Below are 20,970 nucleotides of genomic sequence, written 5' to 3' on the forward strand. Positions count from 1 at the left end.
GTCTTTGGCATTTTCTAGTTGCTCCGGCATGGTGGCAGTGCACTCGAGGGCTCTCCGGGTGGCTCTGTCTCACCACCCGCGTTCAGTGCTCCGGAACCGCTGTGTATGGGCTGGATTGGGACGGCCGTTGGCCAAGGACAGGCGAAGGAAGAACGAAAACCAAGCTGGTTGCTGATTAGTTACCGTTTATTCAATCTTCCATCTTTCCCATCTCCAGCACTTCTATCTCCAGCCTCTCTCTGGATCTACTCCAACCCCCTTCTCTAGTCTCTCCTACTTCTCTCTCCCACCTTGCCCTCTAGGCTACACCCAGCCAGGTAGCAAAATCAACATAAGAAAGCCCTTCCTGAGGGTAGGGCATTCCAAAGCCCTTCCTGACTTCTAAGGTCTTTTTTCCTTTCCTTAGTCAAAACACTTATTAACATCTTAATACTAATTATTTTTGTATGGACATAGCAAGAGATACATTGAGGCTTGTAGGGCAGCTCTCCTGGCAACATCTTGCCACAGACTCAGACCACAGCACTCAGGCCAGATTAATCATTCCTCACCCTAGCAGGGTCCAAATCTAGTTATCACTGTTTGTTTCATGACAACATTTGTCCATGATCAAGCTCTTAACTTATACTTAAGCATTAGGCACTTTGGCCAGGCCCATCTCGATGCCAGGGTAGCACACAATTCACCGCTTGCCCTGGGTCCGTCTTGTCCCTCGTTGGGACCCTGATTTTGGGGGTGCTAGGAAGTAAGGGCAGCTGAGGCTTAGATCGAGAGAACAAATGCCCAGGAGGAAAATATCATGTAGAGTCAAATGACTCCCAGGTAGCATTTGCTAAGTCTTCCTGTGTCCATACAAAAAGGACATTGCTCTGAATAAACTATGCAAAGGAGAAGAGAAAAACAATATTTACAAGTCAACAGAACACTAAGAAAGAAGTTACAAATAAACAAAGAGGAGTGGGAGCACTGTAACAGGAGTAACCCAATAAACCTAAACTGGAGTAACCCAATAAACCTAAACTACCTGAGGCTATGTAATCCTACAGTGAACCTCTAAGTCTTTCCATTTATTCCAGTTAAGTCCTCTGTTATGGTCAATCCATTACTTAAAAATGTAAGGGTTTCGTGTTTTTATTTTATTTTATTTTATTTATTTTTTTTTGCTTTTTGGGTCACACCCAGCAATGCTCAGGGGTAACTCCTGGCTCTGCACTCAGGGCTCTGCACCCCTGGCCGTGCTCAGGGGACCATATGGGATACTGGGAACTGAACCCGGGTCGGCCACGTGCAACGAAAACGCCCCACCCGCTGTGCCATCACTCCAGCCCCATCGTGTTTTTATTTTTTTATTAATTAATTAAAAATTTCCTCTTACACTTCATATAAACACTGTGGTTTACAAAGTTGTTCATGATGATTTGTTACAGGCATTCAATATTCCAACACTAATCCCACCACAACAAATACAGTTTTTATAAAATAAAATATTTTAAAAATATTTATGGGTCACTTCACAAGAGCCAGGTTCTATTCTGAACACCAGGGACACCATTGTGAATTTTACAAAAGTATTTTAAAATCCTACCCTTAACCCTTAAAATCCTACCCTTACCACCTTGCACACAGCCGACCCGGGTTCGATTCCTCTGTCCATCTCAGAGAGCCCAGCAAGCTACCGAGAGTATCCAGCTCACACGGCAGAGCCTGGCAAGCTCCCCATGGCGTATTCGATATGCCAAAAACAGTAACAACAAGTCTCACAATGGAGATGTTACTGGTGCCCGCTCGAGCAAATCGATGAGCAATGGGATGACAGTGATATAATGATACAGAAGAATTGAAAGGAAAATGAAAAGGGGGACACATTTCCCAGAACCTTATTCAGTATTTGGAACTGCTGTGTGTGTGCATTACTTAAAATCATTGCATGTATGGCTGTGCTCTGTTGTTACTCTGGAAATAGTGGAAGGTCAGTTCTTCTGAGTTACATTTTACACAGTTGTTGAGCTGGTGTGGAATCAAGGGAGAGCCAAAAATTCAGGATTCCTGCCCGACCCCCATTTAAATACACACACACACACACACACACACACACACACAGAGTGCCCCTTCTCTGGCTCTTCTTTTGCTGTATTATGCATGGTGTCTACAGTTTCGTCTAAAGAAAGGACTCCCAAGTTCCTTCCAGTTATCACAGCCTATAATTATTAAAAGAGAAAAAAAAGAATCACTACCACTTGAAGTGTGTTTAGGCTGGGTAGATTAATTTTTTTGCCAAGGCCCTGTCGGGAAGACTGACTTTGTCATTTCAATTACAAGCCACAGTTTAGTTTGAGCCCGGAAGACTCTTTCCTAGAGATCCCTTCTCTTGCCTGGCGCTGGAGCAATTAACAGAGGGTGATTTGTGGCTGCATTTTTACTGCTTAGCACACGTTTATCATCTTGAAAGTTTTCCATTTGCATATTCACTATACATTCTTTGGGTGACATTTCGATACCATCCAGGGTTTAGATTATGCATTGCCTTGTGCCGCACTTTATGCTACGTGCCGGGAATTGGCAAGACCAGCCAGAATGCTGACGCAGACCAAGGGAAAGAGAAGTTGCAGCTACCCCTTATTGAGAGCTTCGTGTGTGCCAGCCCTCAGCACCGAGGGCTTTCCCTGCATTACCTTTTTCCTTCTTTAGACTAGTATTTGGAGTTTTCTGTTTGCCAACTTTCACAAATAAGGGAAACTGAAACTCAGAAAGGAAAAGTAGTTTGCCCAAGGTCACCCAGCTCAAATAAGCAGCACTGAGATTCGAAACTCCAGTCCGTCTGATCCTAAAGCACCCTGCCCCACAGCCTCCCATGCTGAGAGTACTCAGAGAAACGAATTGAAGTTGACAGTTTGCTTCTTTTAATACCAAACTTCCTAAGCAATCTAATTGCTGCTCTTTGGACTAAGAAGAAGTGGCTATTTAAAAGAAGTAGGATGCAGGAGGTCAAGAGAGAAAGGGGTTGATTATCTCTGTGAGTAAAGGAGGCGATGTAATCCTGAGGGAAAATAACATCAAGTGGAAATCATTACATAAGTTTGCAGTGGGTTTGGGTAGGTGAAATTGCAAAGGAGTTCAGAGAAGATAAAGGAGTAATGAATATGTAGTACTGATGGTTTTCTAAAAGGGGAAGAAAAGATCAGAAGTCACCGAAGACAGAAGCTGACCTATTTGCAGGCCATGGTGCCTCCATCTTGACAGATGGAAACGAGCAAGGCCCCAAGTCGATCTTCTGTGCTCATGTTCCAGGCTGCCTGGGCGAGTCCGGGCGAGGAGCATGCTCTGGAGCCCGACTTCCTAACGGGGGTGACCCTGGGCAAGTTGCTTAACCTCTCAAAATCTCTTTGGGGCACTCAGAAAAACGTTAAGATGCAGCGATCTTCTCAGACAGAGCGTATTCACATTATGCAAGAAATAGGAGATTTAAAGTCAGCAAAAAAAAAGTCTCTGAAGAAACTGCACAGCAGCAGAGAGAGGTTTACCCATCAGTGCAGAAGGGAGCTCTGTCTCCTCAATGCCAGCGCGGAAGCAGAGGGCACACACCAGGGGTAAGGATAGACAGGTAGGGGGCGAGGGGCAGGCTCAGAGCCAGAGGGAGACTGAGTCTGCTTGGGCTCGAGGGAGCCTCTGCACTTGTTTCTGTGAGATCTCTGTTCCACTGGGCACGCTGGTGGCAGACAGTCTGCTGGCTGAGCAACCCGGGCCGGGGAAGTGTGGACTCGCCAAAGAGCAGGACGGCGAGAAGTAGAGGCAAGTCAGGACTTTTCTTTTTTTTTTTTTTTTTTTTGCTTTTTGGGTCACACCCAGCGATGCTCAGGGGTTACTCCTGGCTTTGCACTCAGGAATTCAGGAATTACTCCTGGCGGTGCTTGGGGGACCATATGGGATGCCGGGGATCGAACCCGGGTCGGCCGCGTGCAAGACAAACGCCCTACCCGCTGTGCTATCGCTCCAGCCCAAGTCAGGACTTTTCATCTTTGGGTGCCAGTGGTTTGTGTGAGAGCGAGAGCACATTGGGAGGAGAGAACTTTTTAAAATAATAAGCGCATCTTTCTTCCTCTCTTTCTTTTTCGTTTTGCCTTCCCACAATTACGCATCTGTTTTTCGCCTCTGATTGGTCCTATCACAGACAAACCCGGCGCAGTCGAATGCAGCACAGGCTGGCGAGGTAGCTGTGAGTGAGTGCGAGCGTCACCGCTTTCTCAGACCCCATTTATTTAGCACATTCTGTATGTCAGGCTCTGGCTGGGTCCTGGAGAGACAGGCTGTTCCCAAACCTCTGCCTCCATCTTCCGAGATTCCCACTGTTTTATGTTGTCGTTCTCAGTTATGGGACTAACACATAAAAATAAAAACTTGCTGATGCCCAGGCTCTATCTCAGACCTACAGAATCTCCTACAGTGGAATTAGGCGAGTGGATGTTCTGAATTGCACCATTTACTTTTATGTCCACATCCATCTCCAACAACTGGGGTAGAACCCTCCTCATTTTATAAATAAGGAAGCCGAGGCTCAGAGAGGTGACATGGTAAGTGAGGCCGCATAGCTGGCGGCCAGAGCTGGAGCTCAGACTCAACGGCCATCCTTAAAATCCCAGGACCTTAGTGGGTGACTGCCTGCCCCGGTCAACACAGGATGAAACTGTGCCCTGAGGTCATCATCCCAGCAAAAAGACCTGAAGGTGGAGGTGAATCTGCAGAAGCCGTAGCTTATCAGAGCAAAAAGTCAAGCGCAATAGCACGTCCTGCCCAAGATTCAAGGACTTGTATTAAATTGGGCAGAACTCTTTAAAATTGCAGTCTGGTGTGCCACAGATTTCTCCCCCCCAACCCCAAGACAAATACTGCATTTTCTGTTGCACAAGCAACCCCTTGGTTGCAGTTTCCATTATATAACCCTAGAACTGGGCTCCAAAACCACTGCTTCCTGTTTTTGTCTGTGCCACCTACAGATAACGTGGGCTTCCTGCGTAGCTAACCTCCTGATCCTCTTTGGTATCCCTATTTCTTCATCACTGGTATAACCAATTCACTGCGTGAGATTGTCTCTAACTCAGGCCAGATGTCAGGCATTACACAGGGAAATAGAGACCCAGGTTCAGAGACGTTCAGTAACTCAGCCATCACTGCATAGTAATTTTTGTTTTGCGGGTCACACCAGGTGGTGCTCGGTGACTACTCCTTAATCATTGCTCTGGAGTTGCTGTTGACCAATGCTCAGGAGACCATGTGGTGCCAGGGACAAAATACAGGCTCCTGCATGCAAAACGTAATCTCCAGCCCTGCATGCACAGTAATTCTTGGCACAGTATTTCTAAGCAAAATTAAAAAAAAAATTCAGAGCCTTAGCAGTAACTTATATTTACAGACGTTAGTACTCGCTGCCTCGTGCTGATGGCGATGGAGAAGTAATGAAGAGGAGGATGAAGACAATGATGAAAATGGCGGTGGACCCTTTGATCGTGGTGGTCATGGCAACTGCCATACATCCCACTGCGGCGCGGTGTCTGTGGGAGACGCACAGGTGCATGTCCTGTTTGTCACACATGTCTCTGGGATGTGTTACAGGCCTTCACCCACCACCACATCCAAGAGATTATGGTGCAGCTGCTTCGCACAGTGAACCGGACAGTCATCACCATGGGGCGGGACCACAAGCTGATTGTGAGTACCTTTCTCCCTCTCCTCGGACATTCCTCACTGCTCAAGGGCGAGGAACAGGTTTTCTGGAAGACGACTCTACCCAGCATTTGTTTGTTGTCTGTCACTGTTTTGCCTGGGGGTTACGTGCGTTCGATTTTTCTCTGAGTCGGAGAACATGAGAGTCGGTATCAGTTGCCAAACTAAAACAGACCTTACGATGTCCACCAAGGTGAGTGTACCAGGGTTTCTGGAATTTCGCTGGTAAAAATGAGCAAGTGGGAGGAACTTGCCTCTGCCAGGAGAATGTTCCAGGCTCACCTGGCTTGGGACTCTTGGCTGGTCTGGAGTTTAGCAGTGCTGGTCTCGGTGAACCTGCTCGTCTTAGCGGTTTCTTTGTGTAGTAACTCAGCCCTCAGATGTTAGTTAACCAGAGTCTATGCTATAGGTTGGGCTGTTATTCAGTCACAGTATTTGGAAGAGCAAGCCAGCTGGGCCCTGTAGCTTGATTTTTCTCTTCAGAGAATGGAAGACCCAGTAGTCCTTGCTCGTCTTGCCTTAGTCCAAGTTTCTAATGCTCCTAGAAACCAGTCACAGCTTTAAGTGAGCAGGCCCAGCCATGCCCCTCCTCTACCCGAGCTCCTGAGTGGCTCCCTACGTCTGCGTAAAACCCAAGTCAGCACTTAAGTCTGAAGGGCCTTCACCTCCTCACATGGAATGTAATTCTGCTTGTTTTCCCCTCTCTCTGGTCCAGCTTCAGGAAGACTGTCTGGGGGGCTGCAGATGTGGGCCCTTGTGTTAGTCTGATCTTGGCTTAGATGCTCAGGTCTCACTCAGTCAGTCTTAACTGTCCTGACTGCCCTGTTGATAATTTCACTTTAATTCCCTACATCAGTTTCTTCATTTCTTTTAGCACTTGCCACCACTTCAATATATATGTATATACCTATACATATATATGTATTTATATAAAAGTGTATATATACATATACATATATTTATGGTTTTTTAATTATTATCTTATATGAGTATGGTCTTATGTAAGAATTTTTTAGTTTCTTTTGCTTTTCTGCATTAACCCCACTCCTTCCAAGTGTGGTGGTATATATTAGGTACTAGAAGACTTGTTAAATGACTGAATAATTGAAGTATACCAGGTAGGACTCTAAAATTTAAAGATGACACCAGCCACTCAATTATCCCTGATGCCATGTGGTACTGGACCATATCATTCCTACAAGTTTTAACTTCTTAGGGAGAAGCTGAAAATTCTTTTGCTTTATGTGAAATTCCCTATTATTTGCATTGGCAGTCAATTTAAAAATATATATATATTTATCACCTCATTCGGACGAGCCTCACGCATGAAGGAATCGGCAGAGAAACCCAGGCATATGGGATCTGGGGCTGAGATCTCCAAGCCTGCTCAGATTGAGACTGGGCCTCCTCCACCCAGACACCCACAAACTGCCCCCAGCCCATGTAATCCCATAAACGGCCAAGATCCAGAGACTATATAAAACAAAGCTTCTGGAAGCGTGCACGGCCACTTGACCTCTTATAGTCTAGCCCACCGATGTGCCTAAAGCAGCACACATGTGTTTGTTTTTAACATACTTGCTTGCATTCTCTGATATACATTCTCTGTCCCTCTCAGAGAGCCCGGCAAGCTACCGAGAGTATCCCGCCCGCAGGAATAGCCTGGCAAGCTCCCCGTGGCATATTTGTATACCAAATACAGTAACAGTAACAGGTCTCATTGACTCTGAAAGAGCCTCCAACCATTGGGAAAGACGAGTAAGGAGAGGCTGCTAAAAGCTCAGGGCTGGGACAAATGGAGACGTTACTGGTGCCTGCTCAAGCGAATCAATGAACAATGGGATGACAGTGATGCCAGTGATGGTATTTATCATAATCCTATGATTCCCAAGCAGCAGGGTTCAGCTTGCTGAAGGTCAATTTGAGATATTTGTTTTCGATTAGAGCCAGGCTTGTGGGTGTTGGTCGTCAATATGCTGTACCCCTTCCTCACGGGCAGGGGATGTAAGGCATAGAGTGTTGCATAACCGTAGCTGGGCCAGGGTCCGATGCCTAAAAGCAGTTCGTGGAACCATCTTTATACACATCTGAGTCTCCTCATGTCACCGTGTGATAGTGGGTGGGTAGGGTCTGTGCCCCGTGACAACACCGGCACTGCCAGGCTCCTTTGCCCTCCTTGTGAACTGGTCTCTCGCTGTTCTCCTTTACAGCTCTTCCACCTTACAGCTATGGCCATTCCGTGTTCAGTTACGAGCTTCCATATCTGGGTTTCTGTAATCTGCCTTAGAGAAGCGTTTTATGACCTCCCTCATCTTTATTCCTGAGATCTGAAGATCATCAATATATATTTGGCTCCTTTCGTCTAAGAGCAGACTCTTAACCCCCCGCCTCCCCTCCAGTGCAGCAAGTCTCCAACGCTGTGCCCGGGTCAAAGAAAGCACCGAGCAACTGGGGGCTATTATTCTCTTCCTTTCCTTCTGGTACAATGCCTCTCTCTGTCCCTTTGCATTATCGACACGAGCAAATGACCGCGATTTGGCCTTCATTCACTCCCGCCCGTGCCGAGTCTTTTATTTGAAGCTCTGTCCTGCTTGTTCATCCTTCTAGTCCTCACTTTCACTGCCGCCCCATTAGTCTCCGCGAGGACAATCCTCGACTCCAGCCGGCCGCTGGCTTCCCGCGGCAAGGCAGATGAAGTCTCTCATGAGCCATGCGGAGTCTGCGGGTCCCCAGTTCCTCTGGTTGGTTCACAAGCCTTTCCTTCTACGTTTCTCCACTCAGCTCTTCAGTGAAGAAGCGTCTGGCTCTTGGCGACCCTGCTTGCTGCCTGCCACTTCCGGGCTGCTCTCTTTGTCTCCAGCTACTTTATGTTCGCCAAGCTGATGGAATCCTACTGAGTGTTCAGGGTCTCTAGAAATGCACTCCCCTATGAAGCTGCCCCCCCCGCCCCGATCTCACCAAAAGGATCAGGATGCAGCCCAGCTCGACAGCTTCCTTCCCCCCCCCACACACATTTTTAAATAACACAGCTCTCTCTTCCTGTTCCTTTAAGTTTCACTAAAATATAATTTACAAGCCCGAAAACGTAACCATTTATTTTAATGAGTTTTGGTAAGTGTATACCGTTATGCAGCCAACCCCATTATTCCGTTTAGAATTCAGTGCACTTCCCACATCCTTCAAAATTCCATTTACAGTCACTCTCCACTCTCCGCCCACATCACCACATCACCACTCCAGCCCTAGCGCTTCGTGTCTCTATAGATTTATCTTTTCTTGGAAAGTTTATGTATGTGCAATCATACTCTTGGTGGTATTTTTGCGCGTGTGTGTGACTTCTTTCCTTATAGCATAACGTTTTGAGGTTTATCCATATTTTAGGACGTATCCATACATCATTTCTTTTTATCGCTGAATACTATGAATACATCACGTTTTGTTTATCCATTCACTAGTTGAATTGTTACCGACTTTAAGCTATTATGAATAATGCTGCTGTGAGCATTCACAGGTGAATTTTGTTTGAACAGATTCTAATTTCTCTCAGGGAGCATCTAGCGGTGGAATTTGTTGGGGTATATGGGAAGTGTATGTTGAACTTTATGAGAAACTACCAAACGTTTCCATAGTTGCTTGCCATTTGCCCTCTGTTGCGGGGAGGAGTTTTCCCAGCAGGTAAGACGGGAGGCTTGGGGGCTCTTCCTACTGGTTCCCAGACAGCCTGGCTTGTGGCTCAAGGCCACGGCCAGAGGCAGTGGTGCTGCTCAGGCCCTCAGTGTTGGGGGTTGCCTGGCTCACCCTGGCGGTGCTTGGGGGGCTACAGGATGCCCCTGGGATGCTCAGGACCCAGGAACTGCCAGGAATCCGTGAGGAAGTCTGTATTATCTCTTTGGCTCCCGTTTTCCATTCTTGCCAGCAGCGAATGAGGGTTCTGGCTTACCTCCATCCCCACCAGTGCCGAGTGTTGTCAGTGCTCTGGGTGAGAATCCTTTTGCCCGTTTGCCTTTTCCCCCCGACTAGGGCCACTCAGGAGGGAGTGAGGGGCGTTCCAGTGAGGCCAGTGCCTGGCCCTGTGGTACCCGGGAGTTACCAGAGCCACAACCAAGGCGCTGCGCAGGGCGTGCCATCCTGTGACTAAACTCAGGGCCTCTCCCGGGCTAGACAAGGGCTCCCCCACTTGAGCCATCCCCTTAGCCTGAGGCATGTTTAAATCTGTGAATATGCTGTCAGACCTCTGAGGTAGGGACTTATCTGGAAAATGATTAATAATAGACGTTTCTAATAGAGTTCCTATTAAATAATATATGAGCGGCATTTTTCATATGTTTCTTGACCATAATATTGGCTTCTTTATTCACTCAGTATTTTATTAGACCCGCTCATAAATCTAGCATGAGGAGTCAATGAGTCGTTATGGTCTGTGTTCTCAGACACACAACCCCCGGTGACAGCTGGTGTCTAAAGGGCTTCAAGCTCACCGCCCCAGCCCAGCTCCTCCCAGCCAAGCCCACTCCACCGTCCCCCCTACCCCCCGGCCCCCAGAGCTCGGCCTGTGCTTCTGCTCGAGAGCTGGCGGCCCTGCCCTTGTCCTTCCCTCCCTGGCTGGCTCGCCACTTCCGGTCAGCCCCCAGGTCTGCTCCTTCTGCCTGTCTGCCTTGCTCCCTTCTCACTTCCACCCACTCCCGCGAGCCTCTGTGCACCCTCAGTCATCGACCCTTCGCAGTTGGTCCCTGCAAGATGCTTTTCTGTTTTGCCCCCCTATATCTTAGTCCCCTACGAAGGGTAGAGACTAGGTTGTCTTATTCTTTGGTCCTCAACCCCCAGAAGGGTGCCTGGTGTACGGTGGGTCCTCACCAAACGTGTATCAAGTAAATGAGCAAGTGAGATAGCCCCCCGCCCCCCCCAAAAAGAAGGTGGGGTTCACCCTCCGCCCTTCCTCTTCTGCTGCATGTCTTTCCCTCCCCGGGGATGGCTCTCCCTTCCTCTGTGACTACTCTCTCTCGTGACTGGGGTCCTCCCTCTCAGAGAGGCTGGGGGCACTGCAAGAAACTGCCTGCTCAGACTCGCCTGCCCGCCTGGCCTGGTTCCAGGAGCCTCACAGAAGTCCTGGGTTTCAAGCTGTGTCATTAGTCTCAACGACTCTCGAGTTTGCTGGTGTAATTACAACAACGCGAGTGCTGAGTGGGGAGCCGGAGCGGCATAGCAAGCAACTCCTCACGGGAGGACGAGGAGCGGGAGCACGGCTCACCCGGAAGGAAGAGCCGGTGTTGCTTTAAGCTCATTTCATTTTCATAAAATGAGCCTTTCCAGCCATTTTTAGAACAGAACTACATCCTTGAAATGATAGAAATGATGTGGGAAAGTAATTACGCAGAGGTCAAGGGTCCCTGTCCTAGCACTGAAGGCTCCAATTTAATTTCAAATTAAAATTTAACAAGGAGGAGAGATCTCCATCCCAACCATCACTTTTCATTCTCCAGATATGACTTTCATTGGTTACTTCCCATGGCTTGAGGATATTAAACAGTCAATATTTACTGCTGTAAATATTTGCCAGTATTCTACACGTATAACACGTCTGAAATTCCAAGAAGGCCACCGTTGGGCGCAGGGAAGCTGGTTCCCCTCATAGCATTTGTGAGACTGGAGAGAGTCTTTTCATTTCTTATTTGTATGAGGAGCAACACTGCAATAAAATATGTAAGCTATTAAAATTGGAGAAAGCGTGGGGTAAGGAGAGATCACTTCTTGCGCACAGCATATTGTAATTATCATTTGCTGAAAATAATCATTCTGGACTTTTTTTTTTGTAGATTACCTGTATGAACAATAAAGTTTTGGTGTGGTAAATGAGCAAAAGGAAAGTTTTAGAAAAACCCAAAAACACTTCATCTAAGTGCTGCCTTCTCCTCGTCTTCCTTCAGAGATATGTCAGTACACTTAGGCTACTGGGGGGGGGGGGGTTACCCAGGGTGCTGAGAAAGGGAGCATGGGTTGGTAGAAGGTTTGGGGACCTCACTGGGCTGGGCTGTGCTCAGGGCTTATGATTCTGTGCTCAGGGATCACTCCTGGCAGGTTCAGAGACCATATGGCGTGACATGGACCAAACCCAAGGCAAGCACCCTACCCACTGTCCTATCTCTCCAGCACTGAAAGAATATTCGAGATAAGGGAAGAAGCCTCTGTGCTTATACTGTTCTGTGGCTTTAGGCCTGTTTCACATTTCTTCACCTTTCTCACTGTTAGCTTCTGTGTGTGTGTGCATGCGTGCGTGCATGCGTGCGTGCGTGCGTGCGTCCATGTGTGTGTGTGTGTGTGTGTGTGTGTGTGTGTGTGTGTGTGTATGCTAGATAATTTTTTAGTTTCTTGGTGTAACCAGTGCCCATTCATTTTCCCTATTTCCAAAATTCCTGAGTCAAGGACAGAATCTAGATTTTGTTCCATGTGTCTGCTTTGATAATGGATGCCTGTGTCACTGTGCTGCAGAGGGCTCAGTGGCACTTCTTGGCTCTGGGGAAGAAGTGTGGAAGGGACATTGGTGTCTGTCACAGGCATAAGACCGGAGAGCAGCAATAACTGCAGAGCACTTGCAAATATTAAATGTTGACTGAAAAGATTGGTGGTTTTCTGGCCCATTGCAAAAGCTCTTGGAAAACCAATGTTCTCTGCTCTATATTCTTAGTTCCTTTAAGGAGACTGGTACAGTGTAAACGAGTGATGGAAAATCCCAGTAAACTCCAAGAGCCTATCTTTACTATGGAAGCCCCATGTTAAACTTTCACTGAGATGAAAGCTGCACTATGATTCTTTTTTTTTTTTTTTGGTGCCCATAAGAAAGAAAACATGCTCCAAATTAAAATGACATGGGAGTTGATGATTTTATTGGTTTTAGTCCTCAAGGATGCTCAAGTGAGTATGAAAAAGAAAGTTTTCGGAATAAGGATGAGGCTTGATGATAAGAGCGTCTGTCTTGCAGACATGGGAACTGGGTCGAACCCTTAGCACTCTACATGAGAAATAAATATACAAACTGGAACCGTTGAACAGAAATTTTGACCATATGTAATGCAGCCTCCCTTTGGGTCTTCCCGGACACTCCCCATCACCTCCCCTTGTTCAGGACAACAGCCTGCCTGAGCACCTGCAGGCAAGAGCATCCTGGCCTTTGTGGTGCACTTAACACGGTCAAGTGCAAGTGGGTGCATGTGTCTGTCCTTCGCACCCGCCCCCAGTAGTGCGGGTCCTATCCCAGGGGTGTTGCAGCAGAGTGAGGTAGAATGTCTGTTCAGGCAGAACGTGGCCTGTCCACCCCCAGAGACTGCTTCCTTCTTGCTGCCCGAATGTTGGGGACAGACACCCCACACGGAGGTGGAGGTGCCAGAAGTTCCTGGAAAGAAAACATGCTGGTAATTTTGTTGAAACTGGGATCTAGCTTTTATTTCAGGTAGTTAAGATTAAACCTCTGGGTGATATATTTTGGGCCTAATTACCCCAGTTTTCACAGAGGACTGTATTGAGTGATTAAATAAAGGTAAATGGTATTGGCACCATGCCAGCCCCAGAAACTCACAGCAGATATTCAGGAAGGGGGAGGAAAGTGGAAATCGTCCCCTTTCCTCCAGTGCTTCCCTCAGAGTCCCACAGAAGGACTCTGGAAAATGCCCGAGGCAACAACCGGGTCTTCAAAGACAGACTTCACTTTCCAGGGGGCAAATGGCCCGTTCACAAGACCCTCTGAGCCCCGAGACTAGAGTAGACCTCTGCAGGGCCACAGCAAGACAGCCACGTCTGTCCTTGTCCGGGGGTGTCCTAGAACATGAGCAGGCGGGGTCCCCACCAGGAGGGTTGGTGGACCCTTCAGTCTCTCATGGACCCCCCCACCCCCCACTAAACCAACGTATAGGATGCAGCTTCTGTTACCGAGCGGAGAGCCTGTGCACACATCTTCTGTGATTTATTTTCCCCTCTTGGCATGCAGCAGAAGCTCGGGCCTTTTGGTTTCATTTTTATTTTGTTGCGAAGATGGGGGCGGGAGGGTTGAGGCTGTATCTGATAGTGCTCAGAGCCTGCTCCTGGCTCTGCCTGCGCTCAGGGGTCACTCCTGGCAGGGCTTGGACCATAGGAGATGCCCAAGATGGAACAAAGGTTGGCCACAAGCAAGGTCAATGTCTTACCCCTGCACTGTTTCTCTAGACTAGGAACTCAGCTTATATATGAAGGTCCCAAGGGCCCGTGTACTTTGCCTCTAATCAGAGCTTGTTCATAGAGCTGGGATTGGAATCAGGCAGCACTCTGCTCTTAAACAGCATATTTAGCACCCCGGTACCTTAAGGTGTTTTTGCCGCCAAATATATTAAATATATATTGTAATGGGTGTGGGGAATCCAGCGGCGGCCCCACCTGGACCATGGGGTCCAACACCGTGACCTAGGGGGCAACTTCCAGAAACATACAAAATGATTCCCCCAATTTGGGTTGTTATGTAATGGCGATGCTATCTTTGGCAATTAATCTTCTCAATTCTTGTAGCTGAATCATAAAATCCTCTAAACTATGAAGAGCTATTTACCATATTTTATCACATAATCATCGCGGCCTGTTTTTTAAGTAATACCAGCACAATTTTAAAAAAAGGTTTTCCATACGAGTCACCTCACACTTTTTTCCAAGAAAATTTTTGGCAGAAAACCTGCAATGATTATGCAGTAAAATGCAGTGCCCGAGTGTCGGTGCTTATGAAAGAGCAATCTTAATGGACGACTGAGCGAGAGTGGAGACTCTTAAGGGTGTCGAAGGGAGGCAGTCCCCACCCTGGCTCAGAAACTCAGCTCCTCTCGAACTTTGCTTGTTCGGCTTCTAAAGGCCGCTCAGGCCTCCACTGACAGCAGCCCCGGGCTGGCCGCCGTGGCTCTCGCTGCGGCTGTTGACAACTCTTCTGACAGGGGCCTTGCTTCTCTCTCGGCCCTTCGGGTTCTCCCCACCAGAATCAACCTTTTGAAATATCCCTCTTTTGTGAGGGCGCCCCAGTGTGGCCAAGGATGTCCACTGTGCCCCCCCAGGGACCACCCCCCGAGTCCAGCCCTGCCTCTTTCTTTTTTTTTTCTTTTTTGGTCACACCTGGCAATGCACAGGGGTTCCTCCTGGCTCATGCACTCAGGAATCACCCCTGGTTGTGCTCAGGGGACCATATGGGATGCGGGGAATCGAACCCAGGTTGACCGCGTGCAAGGCAAACGCCCTACCCGCTGTGCTATTGCTCCAGCCCCCAGCCCTGCCTCTTTCTGCAGAGCTTTTTACCCCATGGTCTGTGCTGGCTCCACAGTACTGCTCTGCTCACACCAGAGTCCTCCTTTCTGTGCCTTGCCACGTGACATGACACGTCCTTGGAGACTCTTGCCTTTCTCTCCAAGTCTGGTCCCCATCCTACCGCCGGGAGAAGGTCCTCCCAAGCACTCCCGTCTTCACGGCCCTGCTGGTGCAGGGATGATCACAGCGTGCCCCTTCGGGAGGGACGGCTTTCTGCTGACTGATTATGCACAGGCCACCGTTCTTGTCTTAACACCATTACTTCCTGTCAGAATTGGGCTTGGACAGTAAGAGGGAAAGAGCACAGAGTAACAGGACCAAGGTGGGAAGGAATGGGGGAGGAGGCATCTCTTCTGTCTGGAGTATGCGTGAGGTAGCTATAACAACAATTAACATTTCTGCTACACTTGTCACTGTCACTGTCACTGTCATTCCGTTGCTCATTGATTTGTTCGAGCGGGCACCAGTAACGTCTCTCATTGAGAGACTTATTGTTACTGCTTTTGGCATATCAAATATGGCACGGGGAGCTTGCCAGGCTCTGCCTCTCGGGCTCGGTACTCCCGGTAGCTTGCCGGGCTCTCCAAGAGGGGCGGAAGAATTGAACTCAGGTCGGCCTCATGAAAGGCGAACCCCCAACCACTGTGCTATCGCTGGGGGGAGGGGCAGGCTACACTTGTATATAACATAAATGATGCTTAGGAGGCGTTATCTCACATAATCTATGAGACTGGCAAAAAAGGTGACTCCCCTCTGAAAGGAGAAACAGTGGTCAAGAAGATGGAAGTATGACCCTTTATTTATGGTCCCTTATTTGTTTGTTTGTTTGTTTGTTTGGGCGCCACACCTGGTGATGCCCAAGTGTTACTCCTGGCTCTGTTCTCAGAGATCACTCCTGATAGTGTTTGGGGGACCATATAGGATGCCGGGAACCAAACTCAGGTTGACCTTGTGCAAGGCAAATGCTTTCCTGCTATACTCATAGCTCATGCCCCAAGGGTGCAAATCTTTACCCAGCCTCATCACATGCCTGGAAGGAGCAAACTCAAGTCTGTACCATTTCTATGGTTTGAAGTTCGAAGCCGGTGTCTCACATATCCCACTCTGCATGGCTAGGGAATTGTTTCTCTCTCTCTCTCTCTCTTTTTTTTTTTTTTTGCTTTTTGGGTCACACCCGGTGATGCACAGGGGTTACTCCTGGCTCTGCACTTAGGAATTACCCCTGGCAGTGCTCAGGGGGACCATATGGGATGCTAGGAAATGAACTCGGGTCAGCCGCATGCAAGGCAAACGCCCTCCCCGCTGTGCTATCGCTCCAGCTCCAGGAATTGTTTCTCAAGATAAGAACCTAGTTTGAGAAATTGCAGAGAGACAACGGTGTGGTGGTAGTAGTGTGGGAGGGGGAACGGGTAGGGTTATGTGTATGCAAGTTAAAAAAGAGTAACATTACACAGCAGACATGAAGCTCTGGTTCATACCCTAAAGTTTGCATGATTATCTTGGGGTAGCTTGGTTGCTACTTGAGAAATAAATGATTTCCCAAGACCCGCGACAGCAGAACTCACTTGTCATGGTTGTCGCTTCAGAGAACTGGGCTAGGAAATGTGGGTAGGTGGAGGAAGGGTTAGGGGACTGTAGGCGAAAGCAGCAAGTATGTTTTAGAGCCTCCTCCCGGTCTTGCTGCTGAGGAGCATCTACCTGTCAGAGCTCCATGGCAGCCCGGGGTCCTGAGGAGAGAGCCCGTGTCTTATTCCCGGAGAAGCTTCCTCCCCCAGCCTCAGCAGGCGCTCCCTCCCTCCCAGCTAGTGAGAGCGAGTGAACGGAAACAACATACTCCTTGAAAGGGTAAACTAACGTCTAGCTGTTAAAAGATTCTGACTTTAGAGTATAGGATGATGGGGCTGGGAGGTTGCATTGAAACTATGGCACATACTTAGTACGAGCGTGACCCAGGCTTAATTCTCAGCACCGCACAGTTCCCCCAGAATTTCTTGGTGCAACCGTGGAGACCCCCAGCAGTGCACGGTGGCTCGGATATCCCAGGCTGGCGTGGTCCTGGGCCCACTGAGCACCACTTAGAGAGCAAGCCCTTCTTTTTTAGTTGTTGTTTAATTAAAAGAAAATGTTGGCTTAGAAGAGATTTATTTCATGTCAGACTTTCCCCGAAGGTTTCTTTTTATATAAAACTTTCAAGTAGTTTACTTAACCCTGCATGATGGAATCCTTTTAGACAAACTGAAGTTTGAGGACTGGAGCATGAAAGAGTTCATTTTTCCCGGAACCTGTCTTCTGTTTCATGATGGGCCACAGACGTGGGAGTTGAGGGCAAGGTGTGGGTTCCTGCACTTGATCGAGCAGCTCCCTCTCCCCGTCTGCCTCACCAGCCCAACCTTTGTCGGATGACACAGATGGCTCTGGGATGGGTCTGGCGCTGCCAGGAAAGCAAGCTCAGGCCCTGGGTACAGGCCTGGCACCGTGGTTTCGCTGCCTGTCCCAGGCTCCCCGTCTCAGCTCCCAGAGAGGGAGGGGCAGAGGGCGCATGTGGGGGTTTTCCAGTGAATGCCGGAAAGTGCCGTTAGGCGGGATGGCACGGATATCACAAAACAAGGAAACTTTGTTTCCAGGGGCTTGGTGTCTCTTGGCTTCCGCCCGTGAACCTGGACCAAAGCTTTTCATTTATTTTCCTGGAGTTTTGGATTACAAGTGCCCTACCCACTGCATCATCACGCTGACCTGGCCCTTGACTGATTTTTTTTAATAACATGAGAACCATTCTGTGACTTAATATAGAGAAAGGATTACGGGGATATGACAGCGGCAACAGGGAAGTCATCAGAGACCCTGCAGGGCAGCAGGGGTGGAACTGGAGCTCGTCAGCACAGGCCTGGAGCCCCCCGCGGCTAGACTGAGGGACCCTCCCTGTTCTGCAGCTAAAATTACATTGGTATCATCTGCTGTAAGGATTGTAATTTGTTCATTTCTGTAGTTTCACTTTTTCTAAAAGGATCTTTCCTTTTATAATCAAGGGGGAGAAAAAAATCTCAAATCGTATTTCTTTAAAAATAGGAATTAATGAGCGAGTCAGACTTACTGGAGCATTTTCATGTATAAAATTTCACTTTTCTTCTCCCAGCCTGTGAAGCCAGAAAGGCAGATGGTTTCATTTTAAAGACAGAGGTGGGGGATGAGGTGTTCAACATTGTGCAGAAAAGTCAGAGGATCGGGTCCTGGCCTGGCCTATTACTCTTCCCAGGCCTGTTTTCCTTCTTGACTTCCTCCTCCCTGTATTTCCCCCTCGACCCTTCAGCCAACACTCGTGCAGCGTCCACAGCCTGCTCAGGCAATGGAATCGTCACTCGGGGTCGCAGGGATGGGGACGGCAGTTTCTGTCCCACGGGACTTTGCTCCCTGGTGGGGACGAGCACAAGATGGACAAAAGAAATGCCAAGGTAATACAAGCAGCAGCTTGAACCCAGTGCCGTGGGTCCTGGGAGGACAGAGTGACTAATCCCACGGCAGGGGCGGGGAGGATCAGAAAAAGTTACAGAGAGGAGGTGACATTTAAAGTGCAACTTGCTGTCTGGCTAAAGAGGGAAACGCCAAAGCCTGAGGTTTGGCAGACCTCGGCAGAGCTCCGGCTCCACCAGCTCGTGCTCATGGGCGTTGGCAAGTGACTTACCTGCCTCCCGCCTCAATTTACTCTTCTGAAAGATGGGGGTAATCATGTAGTCTCCCTTATGGTGTGTGTGTGTGTGTGTGTGTGTAATAAGCAAGATAATGGAAGTGAAGCATTTCGTAACTGGCCCCCATAATTTCAGGAAACTAGAGCCTCAGTTACTCCGATTAGCAGCAATATGGCTGCATTTCCTTCTTTCAGATCATTTCCCATGACAGAGAGGTGAGGGAATATCAGGAAGGAGGTCGATGGAACAGAAGGGGATAGACAGAATAGTAGTTCCAGGTAGATGGAACAGCACATACAAAGTCACAGGTAGATATAGCTTCTGACTTTCGGCAAAGAGGTGGGGACAGGAGACAGTGGGGAGGGGGAACTTGGGTGAGGGTGGAGTCAGAGTGAGGAACTCTGAACGCTCTGGGAGAGTTTTCTTCTCTCGGAGCGTGGTGGACACAATTAGGAACACAAAGGCCAGGGAAGACGTGTGTCTGGGAGAGGTCCCCAGGGATCGAGGAAGAGGCTGCATCAGAAGGCGAGAGAGAAAGAGCTGTCACACAGTAAGAGAAAGGAAAATCTGAAAGTCAGTGCAGTGGAACAGACATGAACTTCAGACACTGAAGTTTGATTCCGTCAAAGATTTCCTGCACTTAACAGAGGAAGGCAGTTTTTTATTCCCAGAACACTTAATTTATGGTGGGAAAGAGCGAGAAAACAAGGGAGCGCCATAATTTAATCTTACCACAAGAGAATACTAAAGAAGCTCTCGGGAGTCTAAAGGAGAAGTTGTACCATCCTGATGGTCAAATCACTAAAGGACCCAGGTTTGTGGTCGGGGCCCCATTGGACCCTAATATGCTCTGTAGGGCAGGACCTGCATCTGGAGCTCTCTTGCCTGGCGTAGAGAAGGGAATCAATGACTATTTATTGGGAAAAGGACAATTATGGACAAAGAAAACTGAGAACTTTCCTTAGTACTGGTGACTGCGTAGCGGAGAGGAGGAGATCTGGTCTAGGAGAGAGTCAGTCACGTTGGAGCTTGTGGATGTTGTTAACATTTTAATGTGGCTTTGATTTTGCTCTCCTTGCCCCCTAAATGCTATTATACAGAAGCATCTTATGTTTCTTCTTAATCTCGGAACAAGAAAGCAAAAAAAAAAAATGACAATAGCTCCTCCTCTCATTCATCACCCTTTCTGAATTTCTGTGGGTGGGATTGGGTCAATAGTGCATTCCATGGGTGCGCTCACTGCACGGAAAGAACAATTAAAATGACTCAGCTCGTTTGGCTCAGGAGAAAGAAGACTCTCTGTCAGCATCACTGGGGTACCTCAATGCTACATTTGCTACCTGGGAAACCAAACCCAGGCAATGATGAGAGGCCACTGTTTGTAGCTGAAAAAAGAAATTATACGTAAGTGCATGAATGTATGCAATGCATGTGTGTGTGTGTGTGTGTGTGTGTGTGTATGCACATGCATGCACAGAGAAATTTTCCAGGAGGAAATAAAACCAGATATCATTTGCATATGATATTATATAATATAGTTATGGATTCTGAGGGTTTGTGAAAGCCAATCATGGTAATAAAGCTTTTATTTGCTTTGGAGCAAATAATCCTGTGGTGTGACTTTATTGTCTTTTCATTTTAGTTATGGTTTAAGCCAAAGCAAAAAGCTTTGCCCAGAATGCTTCTTTAGATAACATATTCTGTCTTCTTTAAATTGCACTTTGTCTGAAATGGACTAGGTCACATGTAATAAATTCTGGCATTTTAATGGAGACATTACAGTGAAAATAGTTAACAATCTGCTTTAATTTCAAAACTAATTTTCTCTCTCTTACAGTGGGGCAGTATCTCTGTAAAATGTGCACGATGCATTGGGATTTAATTATGATGGCAAATTGTTCACAACAAGGTTATGCTGGGCTGTCAATATTCAGGATAGAGCGTTAGGGAGCGGTGGTGGAGGGGTATGGTAGTGGCCTCATGTCCCTGGGAACTGAAGAATTCTGTGCAGTGCTACGGGGACCACAGTAGATGAGAAACCCTGGGTACTCTGGCTGCGGGAGACCCTCATTGGTGGAAGGCTGGGCACTCCCAGGAGCACAAATTTATTGAGGCCCCACAAACCCAATGCACCATCCCCATGTCAAGGCTGATGGACAAAGAGTAACACTGGCAATTATTTTCTTGTATTTACCCATGGCTTCCAACTCACCAACACATTCATGAATTTATTCATGCAATTTTTTTTTTAATTTCATTGTGT

At 47.9% G+C, this 20,970-nt stretch overlaps 1 protein-coding gene across 1 annotated transcript in view; it reads left to right on the forward strand.

The window, feature by feature from the left end:
• DOCK2 (dedicator of cytokinesis 2) overlaps positions 1–20,970 on the forward strand; it is a 400,138-nt gene that overhangs the window by 191,035 nt on the left and 188,133 nt on the right. The window contains exon 27 of the mRNA XM_004611557.2: positions 5,608–5,703. Within this exon, the coding sequence (XP_004611614.2) occupies positions 5,608–5,703 (96 nt within the window). The remainder of the gene's footprint in view (positions 1–5,607; positions 5,704–20,970) is intronic.

The sequence above is a fragment of the Sorex araneus genome, chromosome 2 (assembly GCF_027595985.1).
Source record: "Sorex araneus isolate mSorAra2 chromosome 2, mSorAra2.pri, whole genome shotgun sequence".
Taxonomy (NCBI): Eukaryota; Metazoa; Chordata; class Mammalia; order Eulipotyphla; family Soricidae; genus Sorex; species Sorex araneus.